General features: G+C 38.9%; 1 protein-coding gene across 1 annotated transcript in view; it reads right to left on the minus strand.

The window, feature by feature from the left end:
- Positions 1–914: 914 nt before the first annotated feature.
- The window catches only part of LOC117341863, a 38,995-nt gene continuing 15,749 nt past the window's right edge, over positions 915–24,160 (minus strand). Inside the window, exons 15-30 of the mRNA XM_033903722.1 lie at positions 23,724–24,070; positions 20,884–20,952; positions 18,865–18,916; positions 16,775–16,842; positions 16,353–16,433; positions 15,564–15,637; positions 12,219–12,356; positions 11,130–11,265; positions 10,164–10,252; positions 8,236–8,348; positions 7,486–7,556; positions 4,634–4,720; positions 3,955–4,196; positions 3,218–3,318; positions 1,601–1,728; positions 915–1,278 (exon numbers count right to left, since the gene is read on the minus strand). Coding sequence (XP_033759613.1) covers positions 1,036–1,278; positions 1,601–1,728; positions 3,218–3,318; positions 3,955–4,196; positions 4,634–4,720; positions 7,486–7,556; positions 8,236–8,348; positions 10,164–10,252; positions 11,130–11,265; positions 12,219–12,356; positions 15,564–15,637; positions 16,353–16,433; positions 16,775–16,842; positions 18,865–18,916; positions 20,884–20,952; positions 23,724–24,070 — 2,039 coding nt within the window. The 3' untranslated portion in view covers positions 915–1,035. The remainder of the gene's footprint in view (positions 1,279–1,600; positions 1,729–3,217; positions 3,319–3,954; positions 4,197–4,633; positions 4,721–7,485; positions 7,557–8,235; positions 8,349–10,163; positions 10,253–11,129; positions 11,266–12,218; positions 12,357–15,563; positions 15,638–16,352; positions 16,434–16,774; positions 16,843–18,864; positions 18,917–20,883; positions 20,953–23,723; positions 24,071–24,160) is intronic.

Genomic DNA, 24,160 nt, shown 5'->3' on the forward strand with positions numbered 1-24,160 from the left:
AGGCCTACAGTTAAATACAATATTTATAATATATCAAGAATATGAGTAAAAAGGCACTTAACATCTACATCAATTTCACGGGTTTTAGTTTTTGAAAAATTGTCGAATGCCAACGTAAATTTCGTGAGAGTTTATATCTATTATACCATCCATGCATGTTGCAAGTTTTGTGTTTACATCCCATGCGTTTCCTCCATTTCTGATCTGTTTCTACCCGCGGTTGGAATATGGTTGACTACCGCGCATTCTGAATAACAATATATCACATGTAAAGTGCGCAAGGCCGAACTTACGTTCCCCTAACAATATACAATCTGGCAGATGGAGTACATAATTGTTGGTTGCCGCAAAGTGCACATGCTTTTAGAGCATCGACCAAAGTCCCCAACTTCACCATGCGTCGGCCCGTGCGCCATGAACAGTCCTCTTGTTCTACATTGCCGTAAATTGGAGATGTGCTAACCTCTTCCTGACTTGATATAAATTGTCTCCGTCGAGACTGTAACTAGGACTAACGTTATATGGTCGTCACACATTGGCACATTATGTGATACATCGGCGCTGTCCTTGTTTTCAATGGACCATCTTTATGTTCTCACTTCATTGAAAGCACCAGCCTTACGCCTACCTAGTCTTTTAGTTTTACAAAACTGACCCCCTTTACCTCTTGACCGCATCCTGTTGTAGGCCTAAACATTTATCTCCCAGCTGACTTGAAAATTAAACCAAATGTAACTATAAGTGAATATAATCAAGGGCCCGGATCGCCGGACGCCGGATCGCCGGACCGTCGGATCGCCGGACTCATGTCTGTGACGTCACAGAAGGGTCGGTCTACCTTAAACGGATTTGTTTTGCTTTGTTGTAAGCAATTCCAATGAGGTGTTTTTCGACAATATGTGAATTATATAATGTATACATGTTCTGATGAAATGATTTATTATGTCTAATTAGTTTGCCTTATAATAGACGCCGTTCAGCGATAAAAGGAATATCACTCTTTGTCTGGTTATATCCCATCCCCTGTCAGCTTTTCTACTTCCGGTTTTCCGCTTCCGGTTTAAGTGCGAGCTGCTCGTTAACAGTTTCTAACTGCGTATCGCCATTGCAGGTATCGAATTGTTCTACTGAGTCCGGGTCTTCACATAGAGTACACTTTATATCATCTGATCCACTTCCGCTCAAACGAGAAAGCAGATGTTCATCATAAGTAACCTCCATGCCCTCTTTCTCTGTCTTCAACACGAATTCGTCGAGTTTGTCAACTTCCACATGAAACTACAATGTGAAAGTAAATTGGGATGATCAGACATACGAATCCCAACCTCTTCATCAAACTAAAATGGCACTGTGTAACATAGATATCTAATATGATTCAAGACGAATAATAATGTTATGAAAAATGTAAGTTCTATTTTTGAGGTTTTTGATTCCCGCTTTTTTGTAGATGAAATAAAAGTGTAAAATATAGATATCTTAAAGTACGATATGTTGATAACACGGAAATCTGAACCACCTAAAAGAAACTGAGATAATTTAGAATTGAGATACACGTATTTGAAGAGATTTTTTTTTATTTAACTGGTTTTTAGCGGTTTACCTTTTCAGCCTGTTCGTAGTCGATTCCATATCGGAGTCGCTTACGTATCGACAAGGGCAGATAACACATGAGTTTATCCGCAAACGACACCAAGTACATTGGGTTCGCATCTTCCGGCTTGACAGGCCCTGTTGGATAGAAAAGAATGTAATGTTAATTTTAATCGTTCAATATTTTCACTCATAAGAATGAATGTTTGAAATGCATGTAAGATATAGCATTTCCTCAGCCCTATCTGCACTTGTACAGGAGGATGACTTACATGAAAAGGTTGATGGCATAACTTAAAAGGTGATGAGGTTCCTTAAAGGGTGATAAGGTACCTTAAAGGGTGATGACGTAAGTTAAAGGGTGATGACGTAACTTAAAGGGCGATGACGTACCTTAAAGGGTGATGGCGTAACTTAAAGGGTGATGACGTACCTTAAAGGGTGATGACGTACATAAAGGGTGATGACGTACCTTAAAGGGTGATGACGTACCTTAAAGGGTGATGACGTACCTTAAAGGGCGATGACGTACCTTAAAGGGTGATGACGTACATAAAGGGTGATGACGTACCTTAAAGGGCGATGACGTACCTTAAAGGGTGATGACGTACCTTAAAGGGTGATGACGTACCTTAAAGGGTGATGACGTACCTTAAAGGGTGATGACGTAACTTAAAGGGTGATGACGTACTTTAAAGGGTGATGACGTACCTTAAAGGGTGATGACGTACCTTAAAGGGTGATGACGTACCTTAAAGGGTGATGACGTACCTTAAAGGGTGATGACGTACCTTAAAGGGTGATGACGTAACTTAAAGGGTGATGACGTACCTTAAAGGGTGATGACGTACCTTAAAGGGTGATGACGTACCTTAAAGGGTGATGACGTAACTTAAAGGGTGATGACGTACTTTAAAGGGTGATGACGTACCTTAAAGGGTGATGACGTACATAAAGGGTGATGACGTAACTTAAAGGGTGATGACGTACCTTAAAGGGTGATGACGTACCTTAAAGGGCGATGACGTACCTTAAAGGGTGATGACGTACATAAAGGGTGATGACGTACCTTAAAGGGCGATGACGTACCTTAAAGGGTGATGACGTACCTTAAAGGGTGATGACGTACATAAAGGGTGATGACGTACCTTAAAGGGCGATGACGTACCTTAAAGGGTGATGACGTAACTTAAAGGGTGATGACGTACCTTAAAGGGTGATGACGTACCTTAAAGGGTGATGACGTAACTTAAAGGGTGATGACGTACCTTAAAGGGTGATGACGTATCTTAAAGGGTGATGACGTACCTTAAAGGGTGATGACGTATCTTAAAGGGTGATGACGTACCTTAAAGGGTGATGACGTACCTTAAAGGGTGATGACGTATCTTAAAGGGTGATGACGTACCTTAAAGGGTGATGACGTACCTTAAAGGGTGATGACGTACCTTAAAGGGTGATGACGTACCTTAAAGGGTGATGACGTATCTTAAAGGGTGATGACGTACCTTAAAGGGTGATGACGTATCTTAAAGGGTGATGACGTACCTTAAAGGGTGATGACGTATCTTAAAGGGTGAGGACGTACCTTAAAGGTTGACGAGGTTCCTGTAGACTGGTTACCTACCTGTCATTAAACTGAAGATAGCTCCGAATATGATGACAGTCAGAATACCGATCACACCCAACCACATGTAGGAAATCGTGTACAACTTTGCAATGCCTTCGCTGAAAAATACGGAATCGTGTTACTGTAAAGGCGAAATTAAACCCGGAAATCGAACTAACAAAAGCTGACTTTGACAATGGCAAACTTTTCTAATTCATCCACATGATGTCGCGTATTAAGAAAAAAGAAAAACGTGGCAGATAGAAAGAGCATTCAGGAGAGAAAGGAAAGATATATTAAAAATCTCAAATGTTGTTGGGCGAGGGCATCAAATTGATTTTAGTAACTTCAATGTCTCAGAAATACATGACACGAAAATATCAAGAATACCGTGCAAGGACCTACATCATTGTACGGAGTTTGGTTTGAGCCTTTATCAGATTATGTACTAGAGAGACTCAAGTCACCGAGGACTTTTTCATAAATGTCAATACATTTATTGTATGAGATAATACAAACGATACGAATCGCTCACGTGCCCGGCCGATTTGCTGCGGTCACTTGATGGAAGGTAGTATAATAAGGACAAATAAGGTGTTCCGAATGACGAACTTCGGTGACAAATATATGTTAGTCAGTGCTCAGTGTTATAAATTATGTGTCAGTTAATATGTGCAAATTTAAAAAAAAAAAAAAAAACCGAAATTGAAATTATATCATTATCTTTAATAATTATTTCTGTTCGAGATACGTACGCTGGTGGTATTTCGGATATTCCACCGGAAGTGGTAACATCGTAGGACCAGGTGGCGTCATAAGCCGTCGGTGATGTTGTATAGTTTGAGAACACGTCAAGCGTGCCATTGACGTTGACGAAGCATTGATCGATAGGGGCTGATGGGAGTTTCTTCCATCTCCTGGACACTTTGGTTAGAAACTGACCGGCCGCTATCCATGCTGTCAGCCCGATTGAAAGTAAGGCCGAAAGTATTGCACCCTATAACGCATTATACAAACAGTTTATAGTTTTAAAATGAAATATACTTTGTTGGTAATTATTTTGGCGCCACTTAATACAGCGCGAAATGAATACCAAGAGAATACATTGTGTACTGAATAATGTTTACAAGGCGTCCATGCATTATGTGTTAACAGTATATTGTTCCGGCCCTAGCCTGCCAATCGGCAAATAATGCGACCAAGAACACGTTTTCATATCGGCTTTAGAAAACCCTATAGATGGGATTGCACAATACAGGCGCGGATACAGGATTTTCGAAAGGGATGGGGGTGGGGGGAAGGGGGTGGGGGTTTGGGTTGGTTGGTTAAACCGCCCGGGCGATGGCACCCTGGACCCTTTTCCCCTCTGTATCCCCTAAGCCGATTGAATAGCCTTGGTAACGTCTAATAACTAAAACTTTCAAATGAACTAACCTTGGCATTTGCGAACGGCACGAAGCAACCCAGAAGAAAGAGGCCAGCCAGCGGACCAGAGAAAGCCGCGAGCAGGGTACCTGTGATCTAAGCAAAAGGTTGAAGAAATGAAAAATAGTAAAAGAATACATGCAATGTTAAAAAAAAGTTCGGATATCTGATAAACAACATGGTAAACACAGAAACAAGAGGCATTCTGGGGTATAAGACTGGAATGGGAACTCTTCGTCACCCCAGTTTTTACATACTGGAGTTTACTTCAACGGTTGTTTGGGGGGGGGGGGGGGGGGGGGGGGGGGGGGGGGGGGGGCTTAATAATAATTATTTTGCAGAAATCATGAAACGCTTGTCGATGTGTCTTTCCGCCTTTCTTTTTTATGGGGGGCGGATAAATGGACCAATCATTACAGTATAACACATGTTCACCAAAAGAAAGTTTTTGTTTTAAAATATTTGATAGTTCGATATAACAAATCGAACTAATTCAATGGCGTATTAACAGGTCAGGGAGATCACCATATATTGAAGAACACTGAAAATCTCGTGACAATATTTCTCCCGAAATGCATGTTTATCAGATCAGTATGACAGGCAATGAGACAGACATTCAGTAGTTTCTGTGAGTCTAAGTTGTGTAGAAATAGTAAGATATCATCTTCTCTTTACTGTAGTTTGGTACTATTCGTAGGAGATTTATTTTCGCTCGTTATAGATATAGCGAAAATAAATGCGAAGCGAAAATATATTTATATACATAAATGGTTCGAAGTGTTTACTGCAGTATGTTTGTTAGGCAGTGGTGTCGAATAATGTCCCGTGAAATTTAACAACCCTAGGGTATATCACCTGTACTAATGTCCCGTGAAATTTAACAACCCTAGGGTAAATCACCTGGACTAATGTCCCGTGAAATTAACAACCCTAGGGTATATCACCTGGACTAATGTCCCGTGAAATTCAACAACCCTAGGGTATATCACCTGTACTAATGTCCCGTGAAATTTAACAACCCTAGGGTATATCACCTGTACTAAAGTCCCGTGAAATTAACAACCCTAGGGTATATCACCTGGACTAATGTCCCGTGAAATTAACAACCCTAGGGTATATCACCTGGACTAATGTCCCGTGAAATTCAACAACCCTAGGGTATATCACCTGTACTAATGTCCCGTGAAATTTAACAACCCTAGGGTATATCACCTGTACTAATGTCCCGTGAAATTCAACAACCCTAGGGTATATCACCTGTACTAATGTCCCGTGAAATTTAACAACCCTAGGGTATATCACCTGTACTAAAGTCCCGTGAAATTAACAACCCTAGGGTATATCACCTGGACTAATGTCCCGTGAAATTAACAACCCTAGGGTATATCACCTGGACTAATGTCCCGTGAAATTCAACAACCCTAGGGTATATCACCTGTACTAATGTCCCGTGAAATTTAACAACCCTAGGGTATATCACCTGTACTAATGTCCCGTGAAATTTAACAACCCTAGGGTATATCACCTGTACTAAAGTCCCGTGAAATTAACAACCCTAGGGTATATCACCTGGACTAATGTCCCGTGAAATTAACAACCCTAGGGTATATCACCTGGACTAATGTCCCGTGAAATTCAACAACCCTAGGGTATATCACCTGTACTAATGTCCCGTGAAATTTAACAACCCTAGGGTATATCACCTGTACTAAAGTCCCGTGAAATTAACAACCCTAGGGTATATCACCTGGACTAATGTCCCGTGAAATTAACAACCCTAGGGTATATCACCTGGACTAATGTCCCGTGAAATTCAACAACCCTAGGGTATATCACCTGTACTAATGTCCCGTGAAATTTAACAACCCTAGGGTATATCACCTGTACTAATGACCCGTGAAATTTAACAACTCTAGGGTATATCACCTGGACTAATGTCCCGTGAAATTAACAACCCTAGGGTATATCACCTGTACTAATGACCCGTGAAATTTAACAACTCTAGGGTATATCACCTGGACTAATGTCCCGTGAAATTAACAACCCTAGGGTATATCACCTGGACTAATGTCCCGTGAAATTAACAACCCTAGGGTATATCACCTGTACTAATGACCCGTGAAATTCAACAACCCTAGGGTATATCACCTGTACTAATGTCCCGTGAAATTTAACAACCCTAGGGTATATCACCTGTACTAATGACCCGTGAAATTTAACAACTCTAGGGTATATCACCTGGACTAATGTCCCGTGAAATTAACAACCCTAGGGTATATCACCTGTACTAATGACCCGTGAAATTTAACAACTCTAGGGTATATCACCTGGACTAATGTCCCGTGAAATTAACAACCCTAGGGTATATCACCTGTACTAATGTCCCGTGAAATTTAACAACCCTAGGGTATATCACCTGTACTAATGTCCCGTGAAATTTAACAACTCTAGGGTATATCACCTGGACTAATGTCCCGTGAAATTAACAACCCTAGGGTATATCACCTGGACTAATGTCCCGTGAAATTAACAACCCTAGGGTATATCACCTGTACTAATGACCCGTGAAATTCAACAACCCTAGGGTATATCACCTGTACTAATGTCCCGTGAAATTTAACAACCCTAGGGTATATCACCTGTACTAATGACCCGTGAAATTTAACAACTCTAGGGTATATCACCTGGACTAATGTCCCGTGAAATTAACAACCCTAGGGTATATCACCTGTACTAATGACCCGTGAAATTTAACAACTCTAGGGTATATCACCTGGACTAATGTCCCGTGAAATTAACAACCCTAGGGTATATCACCTGGACTAATGTCCCGTGAAATTAACAACCCTAGGGTATATCACCTGGACTAAGTTACCGCCCACATAGGATATCAGAAAGGCCACGCACACTGCCAGAGCGCCGAAGAAAACCACTGGAAATAAAAAAGAGACAGTTATCTATTCCAACATCATCATGGACGTCCATTTTTCCCTGTGTCATACTGTATATTTTAAGACACATCTTTTTTTTTGTTTTGTTAATGAAATTATGTTTTGTGAATTACAATACAATGTATTTTCATAGGTACTAGAAGTATATCAACCCATATTTGATTTGTTTCATAATGATATTTATGTATCGATTTCATTAAAATAAAGTACAAGTATTTTGTCAAGTTTACCTATACTTCCTAACAGGTAGATACATATCATACCGTCATCATTTGTCGGTTCAGTTTAACTTAATTCAAATAAAGACTTTTTTCATCAAATTTGGGAAAAAAAGAAGAATTTCCATTTATCGCTTGAGACTATCAGAATAATGTAATTTTTAAAAGTGTCATCTATATTTAACGTAGTGATATACTTGACCATATATATACAGGACAGCCTCAGTTTGGTAAACACATTGACCTGTAATAAAACTGAAGCCCTGTCACATGTGGAATGACCTTGACCTGAGGCATAAGTGACAGTCTCCCCGTGATGGTGACCTTGACATGCGGCATATCTGACAGTCTATGATAAAGCTGGACTGGGACATTTTCGACAGCCTCGATTTGAGGATGGCTATGACCTAGAGTCTCGCTGTGATTATGACCTTTGACCTACCTGCTAACTTTGCGATGACGGTGGCTTTGAATTGAGACATCGGCTTTGTATGAGGTTTAATAATGTCAGTGTAGAGAAGAGCCGACATACTGCTGAGTCCGGACGACAGAGTACTGAACAAACAGAAGACAACGATTTTACTCCTATATTTTACTATTTTTAGCTCACCTGGTCCGAAGGACCAAGGTGAGCTTATGCCATACCATGGCGTCCGTCGTCCGTCCGTCAACAATTTACTTCTTCTTCATAACCAGTGATCAGAATTTGACCAAATTTGGTCAGAAGCATCCCTGTGGGGTGGGGACTCAAAATCGTACAAATGGTGGGGCTGACCCCCAGGGGTCTGCAGGGCGGAGCCAAAAGGTGTCAATTTGGCTCTATCAATATTAACGACTTCTTCTCTGAAATCGAGTGATGGATATCGCTGATATTTGCCTGGTAGCTTCACTATGGGGTGATGATTCAAAATTGTACAAATGAAGGGGCTGACCCCCCAGGGGCTTGAGGGACGGGGCCAAATGTGGCCAATTGGGCTATATTGATATAAACGACTTCTTCTCTGAAACCGAGCAATGGATATTGCTCATATTTGCCTGGTAGCATCACTATTAGGTGGGGATTCAAAATTGTACAAATGATGGGGCTGACCCCCCAGGGGCCTGAGGGGCGGGGCCAAATGTGGTCAATTGGGCTATATTGATATAAACGACTTCTTCTCTGAAACCGAGCAATGGATATTGCTCACATATGCCTGGTAGCATCACTATGGGGTGAGGATTCAAAATTGTACAAATGATGGGACTGGCCCCCCAGGGGCCTGAGGGGCGGGGCCAAGAGGGGTCAATTAGGCTATATTGATATTAACGACTTCTTCTCTGAAACTGAGCAATGGATATCGCTCATATTTGCCTGGTAGTATCACTATGGGGTGGGGATTCAAAATTGTACAAATGGTGAGGCTGACCACACAGGGGCCTGAAGGGCGGGGCCAAGAGGGGTCAATTTGGCTAGATTGATTTGAACAACTTCTCCTCTGAAACCGAGCAATGATATTGCTCATATTTGACTGTGAGCATCCCTTTGGGGGTCAGGATTCAAAATTGTTCAAATAGTGGGGCCGACCTCCCCTGGGGCTGAGAGACGGGGCCAAAAGGGGTAATTTTGGTTAAATTGATATAAACAACTTCTTCTCTGAAACTAAGCAATGGATATCACTCACATTTGTATGGTAGCATGGTCATGGGAAGGGGATTCAAAATTGTACAAATTTTAGGGTTGACCCCACCAGGGTGGGGTGGGGGGGGGGGGGGGGGGCAAAAGGGGTCAATTTGGCTAAATGGATATTGAACAACTTCTTCTCTGTAGCATCTGTTTGGATAAGGATTCAAAATTTTATAAAGGAAGGAATTGACCCCCCGGGGTGCAGAGGGCGGGGACAAAAGGGGTCAATTGGTTTAAACAACTTCTTTTCTGAAACTTAACAATGGATATCACTCACATTTGTGTGGTAGCATGGGGTTGCGCCAAAAGTCAATTTCATTTCATGGATTAATGCACTTTTGGCATAAAAACCTCACATACCCATATAAAATGCCTATGATATATTGACATAGCAATACCAGTGACAAATATACTTAATCATCATTCTTGTTTCATATCTCATCAAATCCATGTGAGCGATACAGGCCCTCTGGGCCTCTTGTTTTGGTATCATAATGATATGTGATAGATGACCTGGTAATATCATTATCTATAAATACAATGTGTATAATGTTGTATAGCACGACGACGATGACGACGACGACGACGACGATGATGATGACGATGAAATATTTCTATCTATGTTAAAATACAATGGCAATGAAACATGTTTGTTCAGATCATATGTCTGGTACAGAATCACGTGTCATAATCACGCGCATGCGCACCTGAGTGAAGCGCTGAATAGTGAAGCAATAAAGAGTCCAGGCATGCCGGGGAGTGAATGGAAGATGTCCATTACCATAAATGGTATCAACTGTAACAAAAAAATAAATAACAATAATAATAACAATTACAATGTATTGTTTATGTGATGCTCTTAAATTATTCCACTACTTATTTCACACATATCTCCATTATACTTTTTTCATGTACAATAACTTTCAGAAATGTTATCAGAAAAAAAAACTCCCTGTTAATGTTCAAATAAATGAGGACAAAATTCGAATATTGCCCCATTGTTTGCTGCATGAGAATCAAGGGAAATGTCCGAGCGAACTCCACGATCAACCCCGAGGTTTCACGAATAATTTTCTAGATTAATGGCGTTTCTACGTTACCATGGTAATTCTGATAATTCTTTAATTCGTAGAGATGTCCGATCTTTGGTCCTTACTGAGATAGTGGTCAGAGATAAAGACTTGTTTGGGGAAAAAGTTTATATGAATTGGGAGGCCTGTAGGGGGACTTGGTTACCCTTTAAACAGATATCACAGTTAAATATTCTGTCTAGAATAGAAAATTCCCTGGCCAGGCCCCGGAGATGTGATGTAACCAGATTCTGACTTACCCGTAATCTGTCGGGAATGACGATGGACTTTTTAACTTTTGTTAAAAATTCTTTTCTATTCTGGTTTGGAGAAACAGTATGTATACGTGTGATCGGGTGGAGCAGTGGTAATACACTTGCCTGTTACCTTCTGGTCCGGAGTTCAATTCCCCGATCAGACGTGAAAGGGTATAAAGTCACGTGTCAGGCCACGTGGGTTTTCCCCGGGTACTCTGGCTTTCACCAATAGCGTGATTGATATAAGTTGATATAACTTGTTTAATAAAGTTTACATTTGAAAGTATGTCTTACCTTCTGTATCTACATTAAAGGTTAAGATTTAATAAGACTGAGATATACTTACCTGGTTAGGATTGGAGATCTGTTTTGACTTAAGAGGGTCACAGCCTCTAGTATGGTAGTAGGCATATACTACTATGCCTTCTATAGCCGCACAGGTGAGTGTTATCGTGAACGCCGGGGCGGTGATAAACAACATCCTTTCATGAAAACAAATATTTTAGATCAGTTTAAATATGGGCAATTTTCATATATGGATAGAATAATATGTTGAATTTAAAAGAGTAAAAATATTGGCAGGTAAATAAAATTTCATAATCTCAAAACTCATGAGCGATAAAGAAGTAACAAAATATCAAAACATAGATCTACCTGGAGTTAAATGGGAAAAAAAAACTATAAAGAGAATAAGAGAGCGCGTTCCGGAAGGTAAAGCGTCTCCTGCTCCATCGACGATATCTATAAATGTTACGTTCTCAATATGAGAACCGGGTGATGACAATAGAACCACCAGCATTCAGTATTTTATAGCGCATATTCATTTATTCAGTTTTTGAATTTTGAATTCTTAACTCTCGATTTTTCTTAAGATTGACAACAGGAGTAATTTAAATAATTTGAACGTACGTTTATCTATCTATTCATAATTCGATTTTAAATGTTTTACTCTCAAGCTTCCGTATATTTTAGCGAAAGAAGTAAATTTGATATTTATAACATTTAACCAGCTCGAGTTAAAAAAAAAATGATCCCGTCCATATACAAAGGATATTGATTTTAATACTGTTCAAGTTGCTACATTCCGCCAAAAATAATTTTAATCGATTGAAAACAGACAGAGACTGTTGTATATTTTCATATCTCTATACTTTACGTTGATAAACAATTAACCCGGATAAATTTATTAGTTTTTTTCCCATTTGTTGCTCTCTTAACTATTATTTCATTTTATTATTTTCTTTTGATCTTATTTTCTCTTCATGTACAAAACCAAAATTATGTTACTTAACGAGATTTCGATATGCAATCTTGGCGTTCCTGATTAATTTATTTCTTCTAAAGTACACAACCAAAATCATGTTACTTATACAGCGAGGCTTCGGTATCTGAACGTGACGTGTTTTGATAACCGATATTACAATAAACTGCTAACTTTTTGGCGTCCTTAACGGTTGCTGTGGCACTGATTCGCTGGATAGTCGATTGGTTGAACATGAAACCGAAGCCTCGAATGAGAGTTCCAACCAATAAATTCCAAAAGGTGTGGCGAACCGTCGGGTCTGGGTCAAAACTACAATGGTCAGAAATTATAGAAGTTATGGTCACATATAAATGAATACATGTATCTCCTCTGACACATTCTGGTCACCATTTGAACTCGAAACCGGTGAAATGGATTTACAAAAGGCACACAAATATTATCAACTTTCAATACAAAACAGGAAGCTCGATACGATAGACCTAGAAAATAGTTAAAAACTGTATCATACAACTGTTTCGTCCTGCTAGGACCCGTCAGTGGTTTAAGGGACATCATACAGCTGTACCATCCTTCTTGGACTCTTCAGTGAGTTTAGGGACATCATGCAACTGTTTCGTCCTTCTAGGACTCGTGAGTGGTGTTAGGGACATAATACAAATGTTTCGTCCTTCTAGGACTCGTCAGTGGTGTTAGGGACATTGTACAACTGTTTCGTCCTTCAAGGACTCGTCAGTGGTGTCAGGGACATCATACAGCTGTTTCGTCCTTCTAGGACTCGTCAGTGGTGTTAGAGACATCATACAGCTGTTTCGTCCTTCTAGGACTCGTCAGTGGTGTTAGGGACATTGTACAACTGTTTCGTCCTTCTAGGACTCGTCAGTGGTGTTAGGGACATTGTACAACTGTTTCGTCCTTCTAGGACTCGTCAGTGGTGTTATGGACATCATGCAACTGTTTCGTCCTTCTAGGACTCGTCAGTGGTGTTAGGGACATTGTACAACTGTTTCGTCCTTCTAGGACTCGTCAGTGGTGTTATGGACATCATGCAACTGTTTCGTCCTTCTAGGACTCGTCAGTGGTGTTAGGGACATAATACAAATGGTTCGTCCTTCTAGGACTCGTCAGTGGTGTTAGGGACATTGTACAACTGTTTCGTCCTTCTAGGACTCGTCAGTGGTGTTAGGGACATTGTACAACTGTTTCGTCCTTCTAGGACTCGTCAGTGGTGTTAGGGACATTGTACAACTGTTTCGTCCTTCTAGGACTCGTCAGTGGTGTTAGGGACATTGTACAACTGTTTAGTCCTTCTAGGACTCGTCAGTGGTGTTAGGGACATAATGCAACTGATTCGTTTTGCTAGGTCCTGTCACGAGTCACAAGCAGTTTGGGTATGACTTCAGGTGACAGGACATGGACTTGTTGGTAATTCGATTGAAACATTCATGTACACTAATTCATAATTTGCTTAAAATTCACATTTTTTATGAATCTAAAACCAAATATTCACAGTAAATAGAAATGTAGACCTTGGATGGGGTCCAGAAATTGCACAAAACATGTGTTTCTAAAATGCATCAATGTGTGTATGTAAAACAGTGCACGTGTTCTTCTTTACTTCGTTCCTGTACTAAATAGGACCTGGAAAACGCATTATGGACATCAATGTCACGTGCTTGTCTGTATATTTGTAGCTTTAGTGACGTTCTAGTGACTTTCACAACCTGTACACTGAAAGTTGACTAGCTCCGAGCGATCACGTGACATTCTGTTATGTAGTGACGTTTCTCATCGAAGGCGATGATAATGTATATCGACAATGGCAATGTAGCTTACGATCAACCCGAACAAATGCTGTACATGTATAACAACCTGAAAAAAGCTGTATTTAAACATGAAAATGTACAATAGTTGAACCTATACAACAACCTGCACAACAACCTGTACAAAAACCTGTACAACAACCTGTACAATAGCTGTACCTATACAACAACCTGTACAATAGCTGTACATGTACAACAACCTGTACACTAGCTGTACAATAGCTGTACCTGTACAACAACCTGTACAATAGCTGTACCTGTACAACATCTGTACACTAGCTGTACCTGTACAACAACCTGTACAACACCTGTAAAATAGCTGTACCTGTACAACAGCCTGTACAACACCTGTACAATAGCTGTACCTGTACAACACCTGTACAATAGCTGTACCTGTACAACAACCTGTACAACACCTGTAAAATAGCTGTACCTGTACAACAACCTGTACAACACCTGTACAACAACCTGTACACTAGCTGTACAACAACCTGTACAACACCTGTACAACACCTGTACAACAACCTGTACAACACCTGTACAACACCTGTACAATAGCTGTACCTTTACAACAACCTGTACAACACCTGTACAACAACCTGTACACTAGCTGTACCTGTACAACAACCTGTACAATAGCTGTACCTGTACAACAACCTGTACACTAGCTGTACCTGTACAACAACCTGTACACTAGCTGTACCTGTACAACAACCTATACAATAGCTATACCTGTACAACAACCTGTACAATATCTGTACCTGTACAACAACCTGTACAACACCTGTACAATAGCTGTACCTGTACAACAACCTGTACAATAGCTATACCTGTACAACAACCTGTACAACAACCTGTACAATAGCTATACCTGTACAACAACCTGTACAACAACCTGTTCACTAGCTGTACCTGTACAACAACCTGTACAACAACATGTACACTAGCTGTACCTGTACAACAACCTGTACAACAACCTGTACAATAGCTGTACCTGTACAACAACCTGTACAACACCTGTACAATAGCTATACCTGTACAACAACCTGTACAATAGCTGTACCTGTACAACAACCTGTACACTAGCTGTACCTGTACAACAACCTGTACACTAGCTGTACCTGTACAACACCTGTACAACAACCTGTACAATAGCTGTAACTGTACAACAACCTGTACACTAGCTGTACAATAGCTATACCTGTACAACAACCTGTACAATAGCTGTACCTGTACAACAACCTGTACACTAGCTGTACCTGTACAACAACCTGTACACTAGCTGTACCTGTACAACACCTGTACAACAACCTGTACAATAGCTGTAACTGTACAACAACCTGTACACTAGCTGTACCTGTACAACAACCTGTACACTAGCTGTACCTGTACAACAACCTGTACAACAACCTGTACAATAGCTGTAACTGTACAACAACCTGTACACTAGCTGTACCTGTACAACAACCTGTACACTAGCTGTACCTGTACAACAACCTGTACAATAGCTGTACAATAGCTGTACCTGTACAACAACCTGTACAACACATGTACAATAGCTGTACCTGTACAACAGCCTGTACAACAACCTGTACAATAGCTGTTTTACGTCCGTTATGTTACGATACCAAAGAGGTTGAGGAGTATAGGGCCTAAAGTTTATAAGACACCATTATCACTATGTATGTATGCTTACTTGAATAGGTTGATTCTTCCGTTCTCATTGGCTATCCTCCATGTCTCCTTGACACCGCCTGCATCTATAGAGCCCTGCATATAATGTATGTGTTGTTATGGACAGGAATGACACAGAATACCGACATATCAACGAAGTCGTAATTCTAACTCAATTCTTGTTAAATCACATCCTCAAAATGAAAACAAAGATGTTCACATAGTTAGAGCTAGATAAAGTGGAGAAAAAAATAATTTAAACTGCATTATACAGCTGTTTCGTCCTTCTAGGGCTCGTTATTGGGGTAAATCGCATTTTCTTTTTCTTTCTTTTTTTTTTTTTTTTACAAAAGGTCGAAAATATGGATTGCGAGGTCATACTTTGAAAATATTGGTTTTCAAAAGAACAAACATACATGTATGTGTCATCGACATGTCAGTTAAAAATCGATCTATGATTAACTATTGTCGCCATTCTAAACCCGAAAACGAGGTTTGTATACAAATGACGGTTCGCTGGTGTCTCCTGAAGTAGACCTTAGGCCTAAGTAGAAAGTCGCAACGCCGAGGGTACATGGTATGGTGCCAGTGAAGCGCACAAGTGATGCAGATTCAGGACTGTAACTTCCGGTTTTAAGATGTCGACATCGACATATTTTTCATTATGTCGACATCTTCTCAGAAATATATCGACATCTTTAAGTCGTAAGTTGGTAACTCGATCGCAAAAATATGCCACCATACAGACAGTACCTGGGGACAGACAATATTACTATTCTGTACAGTATACACAACAAACAGAGGGTGTTACCTTTATAAGTATGGCAGCCATTCCTGTATACATCACTACAGCTTGGAATACGTCTGTCCATATTACCGCCTTCAGTCCGCCCTAAAGAGAGATCAATTTACTGTATAGTTGGTGATGTCCACGGCCATTAAACACTTCAAATTAATATAACCAACGGATATAAATATATACAAAGAAATGTCTTAAAGTTTTTACCGAAATTGACCTCTTACGCAGGTCAGCAAAGGAAAACCGCGAAATATTTGCAATATTTAACAGCCGTACAGTACACAATGTGCACCATTGAGCACTTTATTGGCCTTGGAAATTAAATCCCTCGCGAATATTCCTAATATAAAAAATGATATTTCAAATCGATCACAAGATTGTGAAATTCTCAGCAATAAAACAATAAAATAAGTAAATAATACAGGAGTACTTACAATGGAAGTGTATAGGATAGCGGCCGCGGCGATGATTACTATCGATACCCATTGTGGAAAGCCTGTCACTGTACATAAAATAGACTATTTCCGAAATATGTGGAGATATATAATCTGTTACAAGTTATGACTAATAGTTGAGAAATGTATTATCTTCAAAGCAGAAAATTGATAGAAATCTGAGTAAAAATAATTATCACAAAACCATTCCGAACTACATTTTGACCGCCTCACGTTTCAGCCAATCAAAACTTATTGATTTAAAACATAGTCCCGGGCAAAGTTTACTGTTTTAACCAATTAAAAAATGCGTGTGGTACCATTGTATGCTATTAACCGTTGAATGATTGGATCATTGCGAGTTGAATTTCACTCACGTATTGTGGTAGAAATATATTTAATTTTAATTAATTTTCTTTGACCGACTTATCGACTGTCCGACTGGCCGACTGACCATCTTGGCATATTTTGCTGCATGTTACCTGTTTGATTTCTAATCTCCATACTAATGGTCAAACGATCAAATGACCGCTTCGTGGAATAAATCAAATTGATTCTCTTTCACATTATTCATAGAATTCATGTCATGTGTAAATGTATCACATATATTGTTTTCTTAACAGCTGTGAAGTTGGCTCAACATTCGAATATCATTGTACGACATTCAACTATCAGATAATTTGAAGGTTGTGTCAACGCGACATTCGACATTCGTTGAATATTACAACTGGTTGATACTATAGTATCCTTAGGTCTGAAAGGCTATGTGCTCTTTATGAAAGTATAATGAAGTTGAAGCTCATTTTATATTGTGTGTTAAATATATCAATCCATACTTTTACCGTCGACCATGGGTTTTCAAAATTACGGAACTGTTCTCTAGAAATAATTTTAAAACATTAAGGAATTTTGGAAGGTATTCAATTCATGCTACGGCTAAGAGAAAATTCCTTTTAAATAGTTAAGATATTGTTCTTGTGATCTTTATAACGTTATATATTGTTTGTCTTCTTGTTTACAAGTGCAGGATGTTTCTGAAAAGCTGAAGTATCTCAAGATATAATACAAACATGTTCTTTGGTATCTTTCATCATAAATATCAAGAGAACATATTTCCCCTAATTTTCCAAAACGATGTTTTTGTATATGTATATGTATATGTATATGACTCATTGCTTTATTTGTATACGATTGTGTTTTCCACGATGACGTCATATTGTTATGACGCATTGAGCTGTATTTTCGTTATGTTTTTATATATGCTGGTTGTGTTCTCCGCCATCTTGTGAAATGAAATATGACGTAACATGTATGTAAATTATAATCATAAAAAACTAAAAACAAAAACAAAAAATCCGTCGGTGGAGGGGAGGCGGTTACATTTTTAATATATTATGGACAGATGCTTTTAGCGGGTGGGGGATTAATTCAATTTCAACATTTAAAAAAAATCCGAACAGTAGTGGTCATTCGTAAGTGTAGATGTAAAAGTGTAGTGTTTGTACACATCTACAATTACAATGGGTCAAGCATCAGGAAAGGCCAATTGGGACTTAGGGGACCTTTGATTACACCGCGGTACATAATTGCACCTGTGTTTGAAAACAAGATAAAATTATTACTTCCAAAAAATCAAACAGTTTATAGCAAAGAAAATCGATTTTCCCAAATGTACATATTTTCTAGACAGTTTTAAATATCACTACAATGGTTTCATGTTTTACCAATTTAATCAAAAACCCCTCTGAGTACTCTAAACATTAACATATTAATTTTGTTTCAAAATTTTAAAGTAAAGTACTGAAATTACTTTAATTTTAATTCATTACAGAATAAGTATGAAGGAGGTAACTCTTGATTTGTCTCCTCAGGTAGACTAACTACAGTTCACCCCTCCCTAGTACAGCTATAATCCCTCCCCGAGCCAACACCGCCTCTAATCCCTACAATTATCGTCGGTGGACACTCCTACGGCCCAGGTAAACGGTGACGGAAAAACCCCTACAAACTGATATAGTATTGACTATCCCTATTTTTTTTATATCTTATTTCATATTAACAGTCCACAAGTCGACAGCTACTACACTTACCCGCCTCCAAGGCTACTCCTGGTCCAAATAGTACAATTCCTATGTAGCACGTCTGTTAAAGAAAATATCAAGTAACAAATAAATAGAAATGATTATATCACATCAGCAATTAAAATATATACCCAAAATTATTTGTAAATTGATTGTAATACGAATTATGAAAATTCCGTATGGATTAATGCCGATGTTTGTGGTAGGGAAGCAGTATGACATTGTTTGTGGTAGGGAAGCAGTATGACATTGTTTGTGGTAGGGAAGCAGTATGATATTGTTTGTGGTGGGGAAGCCGTATGATATTGTTTGTGGTAGGGAAGCAGTATGATATTGTTTGTGGTAGGGAAGCAGTATGACATTGTTTGTTGTAGGGAAGCAGTATGACATTGTTTGTGGTAGGGAAGCAGTATGATATTGTTTGTGGTAGGGAAGTAGTATGACATTGTTTGTGGTAGGGAAGCAGTATGATATTGTTTGTGGTAGGGAAGCAGTATGACATTGTTTGTGGTAGGGAAGCACTATGATATTGTTTGTGGTAGGGAAGCAGTATGATATTGTTTGTGGTAGGGAAGCAGTATGACATTGTTTGTGGTAGGGAAGCAGTATGATATTGTTTGTGGTAGGGAAGCACTATGATATTGTTTGTGGTAGGGAAGCAGTATGACATTGTTTGTGGTGGGGAAGCCGTATGATATTGTTTGTGGTAGGGAAGCTGTATGACATTGTTTGTGGTAGGGAAGCAGTATGATATTGTTTGTGGTAGGGAAGCAGTATGATATTGTTTGTGGTAGGGAAGCAGTATGATATTGTTTGTGGTAGGGAAGCAGTATGATATTGTTTGTGGTAGGGAAGCAGTATGACATTGTTTGTGGTAGGGAAGCAGTATGATATTGTTTGTGGTAGGGAAGCAGTATGATATTGTTTGTGGTAGGGAAGCAGTATGACATTGTTTGTGGTAGGGAAGCAGTATGATATTGTTTGTGGTAGGGAAGCAGTATGACATTGTTTGTGGTAGGAAGCAGTATGACATTGTTTGTGGTAGGGAAGCAGTATGACATTGTTTGTGGTAGGGAAGCAGTATGACATTGTTTGTGGTAGGGAAGCAGTATGATATTGTTTGTGGTAGGGAAGCAGTATGATATTGTTTGTGGTAGGGAAGCAGTATGATATTGTTTGTGGTAGGGAAGCAGTATGACATTGTTTGTGGTAGGGAAGCAGTATGACATTGTTTGTGGTAGGGAAGCTGTATGACATTGTTTGTGGTATGGAAGCAGTATGATATTGTTTGTGGTAGGGAAGCACTATGATATTGTTTGTGGTAGGGAAGCACTATGATATTGTTTGTGGTAGGGAAGCAGTATGACATTGTTTGTGGTAGGGAAGCTGTATGACATTGTTTGTGGTATGGAAGCAGTATGATATTGTTTGTGGTAGGGAAGCTGTATGACATTGTTTGTGGTAGGGAAGCAGTATGATATTGTTTGTGGTAGGGAAGCACTATGATATTGTTTGTGGTAGGGAAGCAGTATGATATTGTTTGTGGTAGGGAAGCTGTATGACATTGTTTGTGGTATGGAAGCAGTATGACATTGTTTGTGGTAGGGAAGCAGTATGGCATTGTTTGTGGTAGGGAAGCAGTATGACATTGTTTGTGGTAGGGAAGCAGTATGACATCGTTTGTGGTAGGGAAGCAGTATGACATTGTTTGTGGTAGGGAATCAGTATGACATTGTTTGTTGTAGGGAAGCAGTATGATATTGTTTGTTGTAGGGAAGCAGTATGACATTGTTTGTGGTAGGGAAGCAGTATTACATTGTTTGTGGAAGGGAAGCAGTATTACATTGTTTGTGTGAAACAATCCCGCCATGCAGCATTTAGATTACAACTGATGGCTATTCTATAGAAAGCAGAAACCAATTTGTTTTTCTTCTATTTGAACATAAAAATACGCTAACAAACGAAATTCATGTTTGTGACATTAGCACATTTAAATATCAAATTGCACATATATTGTACATTACTTACATACGAAGTTATTCCAAGTACTGTACCAGTTAGTCTAACAGCCCGGGACTTAAATCGTAGTTCTAGGTACTGAAACAGAGAACCGTGTGGTTACAGCGCTAACCTAGTGGTGCTGTATATTTCCCGGGATTTTAACAGTAATTTTATTATCGCGCTAGAAGCATTGCGCAAAATATTTAACGCTAATTACAGTTTTAGATGCTACATCTATCAAACAACAAATAACATGCTGAAACACAAAGAGGTATGGTCGTTTTTTTCCGCTCATCCCGACCACAGGGGCATGTCTAGTTTTATATTACAAAAAATGGTCAGAAATACCTATATATATTGACAATATATATAGGTATTTCTGACTATTTTTTTGCCCCTGTGTCCCGACCTAGGCCACGTACAGCGATAGTCTGGGCTAAAAGTACAGGTAAAAATACCACGTGACCCCAGTTATTCCCACAGTACCAAAATAGATCGTCATGGTCAATTGTATGGCACGCTGTGTGCTGTGAATGGATTAGGTAGTCAATTAATATCTTATAAAAATAAAGTAAAATTGACATGTTAGATAGGAATTTTACACTACACATCCATGAAAATTTGTATGACTCTTTTCGACGCTGAAGTTCATTTACATTTTACTCTGAATGATACCGTGTAAATCGCTTACGATTTTAGTTTGTTTGTTATCCAAGTGAAAATTTTATTTCTCAACATTTTTATCTTTATACTAAATACTTTATATTAAATGTGCATTTAATGTTGCAAATATCTTTCAAATACGATCAAGAAAAATTAAATGGTATTAAGAAACATAACAAAATATGAAAAAAGTTCATCTTGGTGACTCGAACTCCAAACCTTTGAGTTGCTAAGCGACGGTTCTACCATTTGAGCTATGGGGACATTTGGGAATGTGATGTTTATGTTATTACTTATAGTCTGTCTAGTTAATGCTAAATTAAAATATTTTATCAACTACGGTTTTTTTTTCAATTTTCGATACCAGCGCATCGGAGGACCACTTTTTAAGAATATGATTTTAGTTGTCTTTTGGTACAAAGAATAAAAATAGACATTGTAAAAGTTGGTCTTCAGATGCGCTCTATGTCAAAAAATGATATGAATCCGCGAAAACCCCCTCTAAAGTTGCAAATAGCCCGATGATGCAACTTTACGGTCATTTAATGAAATATCCAGCAATGAAACACATTTTGCGCCACACCTCTTTATCGTTGCGGTAATCTGTCTGAATTAAATAATGCCCTAATATTTGAGGGCACCTAAATAAATCCTTTCACAGTAATCCGTACCCCGTAATTGATCGTCACCGAAATGTACGTAAATAAAAACAAAACAATACAAAAAAAAAAAAAGACATTCATATCAACTTTGTTTTTACTTTCTTTTAAATGTAATTTAATAATCTTAACTCATCTAAACTTATCTCCAAACACATAGTAAAGGACAGCATGATAGGTGCATGACAAAATGGATGTGGTTTACACGGAATAAAGAATATAAGACTTCGTATCAGGCTAACTATTATCGCTGCCCTGTAGGTATGGCGTAAGAATTATACTTGCTGACCCATCGCATGATCGTAGAGGCGGCTAAATTTTGAGTTTTTTTCTTTCCTTTTTTTCTGAACAAATTTCTTGAAACCGCCTCTTTTCTGGCCTTAGTTGAGCGTTCTCCCTCAAGAGGAAGGCTTACAAGAGTCTATAAACAAGAGTTATTCATACTCCTGTAGGCTCAACATTTTGGAAGTAGGACAACTGGTTCGCCTGTTATCAGTATAATGAAACCGGTGAGGTGCCATGATAGATGTTTCAGCGAGGTAGCACTACAAAGTTTTGCTACCTCAGGAGATAAAGACGTACATACATATATCACAACCTCTAAAACATGCACTAACTACACGTGTGCATCACCCACGCAGGAGAGGTCGTCCTTAAATGATCATGACTGTTGATAAGACTTTAAACAATACTTAATAATAAGATTATTTAAGTACAGGATAGATTAATTGTCGAAATAGAAATATAAATATTCTGAGACTAGCCAGTGATGTTAATATGCCCATAGTGTAGAGATCATGAGGGGAAGCTATAAAAATGGGCTTATTACGATATTAGAAATTCAAAATTAAAGAAACTGCATGGTTTTCAAAAACCGTGAAATATAGAATGTTCCTAATCGTTGTCACTATTGACGAGTATTAAGAGAGCAACCAACCAATTGGTTTCCCATAGACTTTAGTGTTAACGTTTTGGATTATTTCATTCAAATTCTTGAATTGAATATGACGATTATGGTTTATAACAAAAGTTTAGGGTCTGATATAACACCTAATCAAAAAAAAAGTTGGGTCCTTCAGTTCAAATTTTCTCCAGGGTAGCCATTTTGAAAATAGGTGAATTTCGCAGTAAAAGTTCTCAAAAATCTTAAATGTTTACCTGTTTACTATTATTACGTGAACTTTTGGGAAAAAAACCAATCGGACTTTTATTTATAAGAAATTATATTATAGGAAATTTATATCAACATTTCTTATTGATAGTAACCTATCAGGCTACATATCTATTTTCTCACTTCATAACATACTGGCCAATCAGTGGCTGCCAGACATTTTATCCTTGGCTCAACTTTCTATACACAGGGGCTGTTTCAAAAATATATTTTTTCAATTGGTTGGTTGTTCCCTGTACACTAGCGTACAGAGTATTGGGAAACCTCGGAGACTTCATTTTTGGCAGAAGCGCTAACAATCCTGCGATCTAAAGGGAATATATAAAATATAAGTTCCATGTCATCTTACCACACTGTAAAGTAAAACAACGTACCTCGTATGCGCTGGTAATCTTGAGAGGGTGAAGAAGAGGCACCAAGATATGGATTGCTAGTGAAGTGGCAATAAGGAAGCTTATCAACTGCAAAACATACTGGATTCCGTATTCGTACACTTCAGCAGGAACTCCGAGCATCATGATAGAAGACTCGAAAGAAACCATTAACGAAATAGCCACAGGAAGCACTTTCATTCGGCGGTTTCCAACAAGAAATTCGGATGTTGTTTTTTGTCTACCCCCAGCAAAGGCATGATATAAGCCAATGCTGATCGATATGACAATAGTTATACCAAATATAACATAATCCCAAACAACAAAGGAATGTGAGGACACCATGGTGACTGTAAAATCATCAAAATGACATTCGTTAGTTCATGTCAGGAAGGACAAACAAGTGATCAACTCCTTGATATAAATGAGAATATGGAGGC

Source organism: Pecten maximus, chromosome 14 (genome assembly GCF_902652985.1).
Source record: "Pecten maximus chromosome 14, xPecMax1.1, whole genome shotgun sequence".
Lineage (NCBI taxonomy): Eukaryota > Metazoa > Mollusca > Bivalvia > Pectinida > Pectinidae > Pecten > Pecten maximus.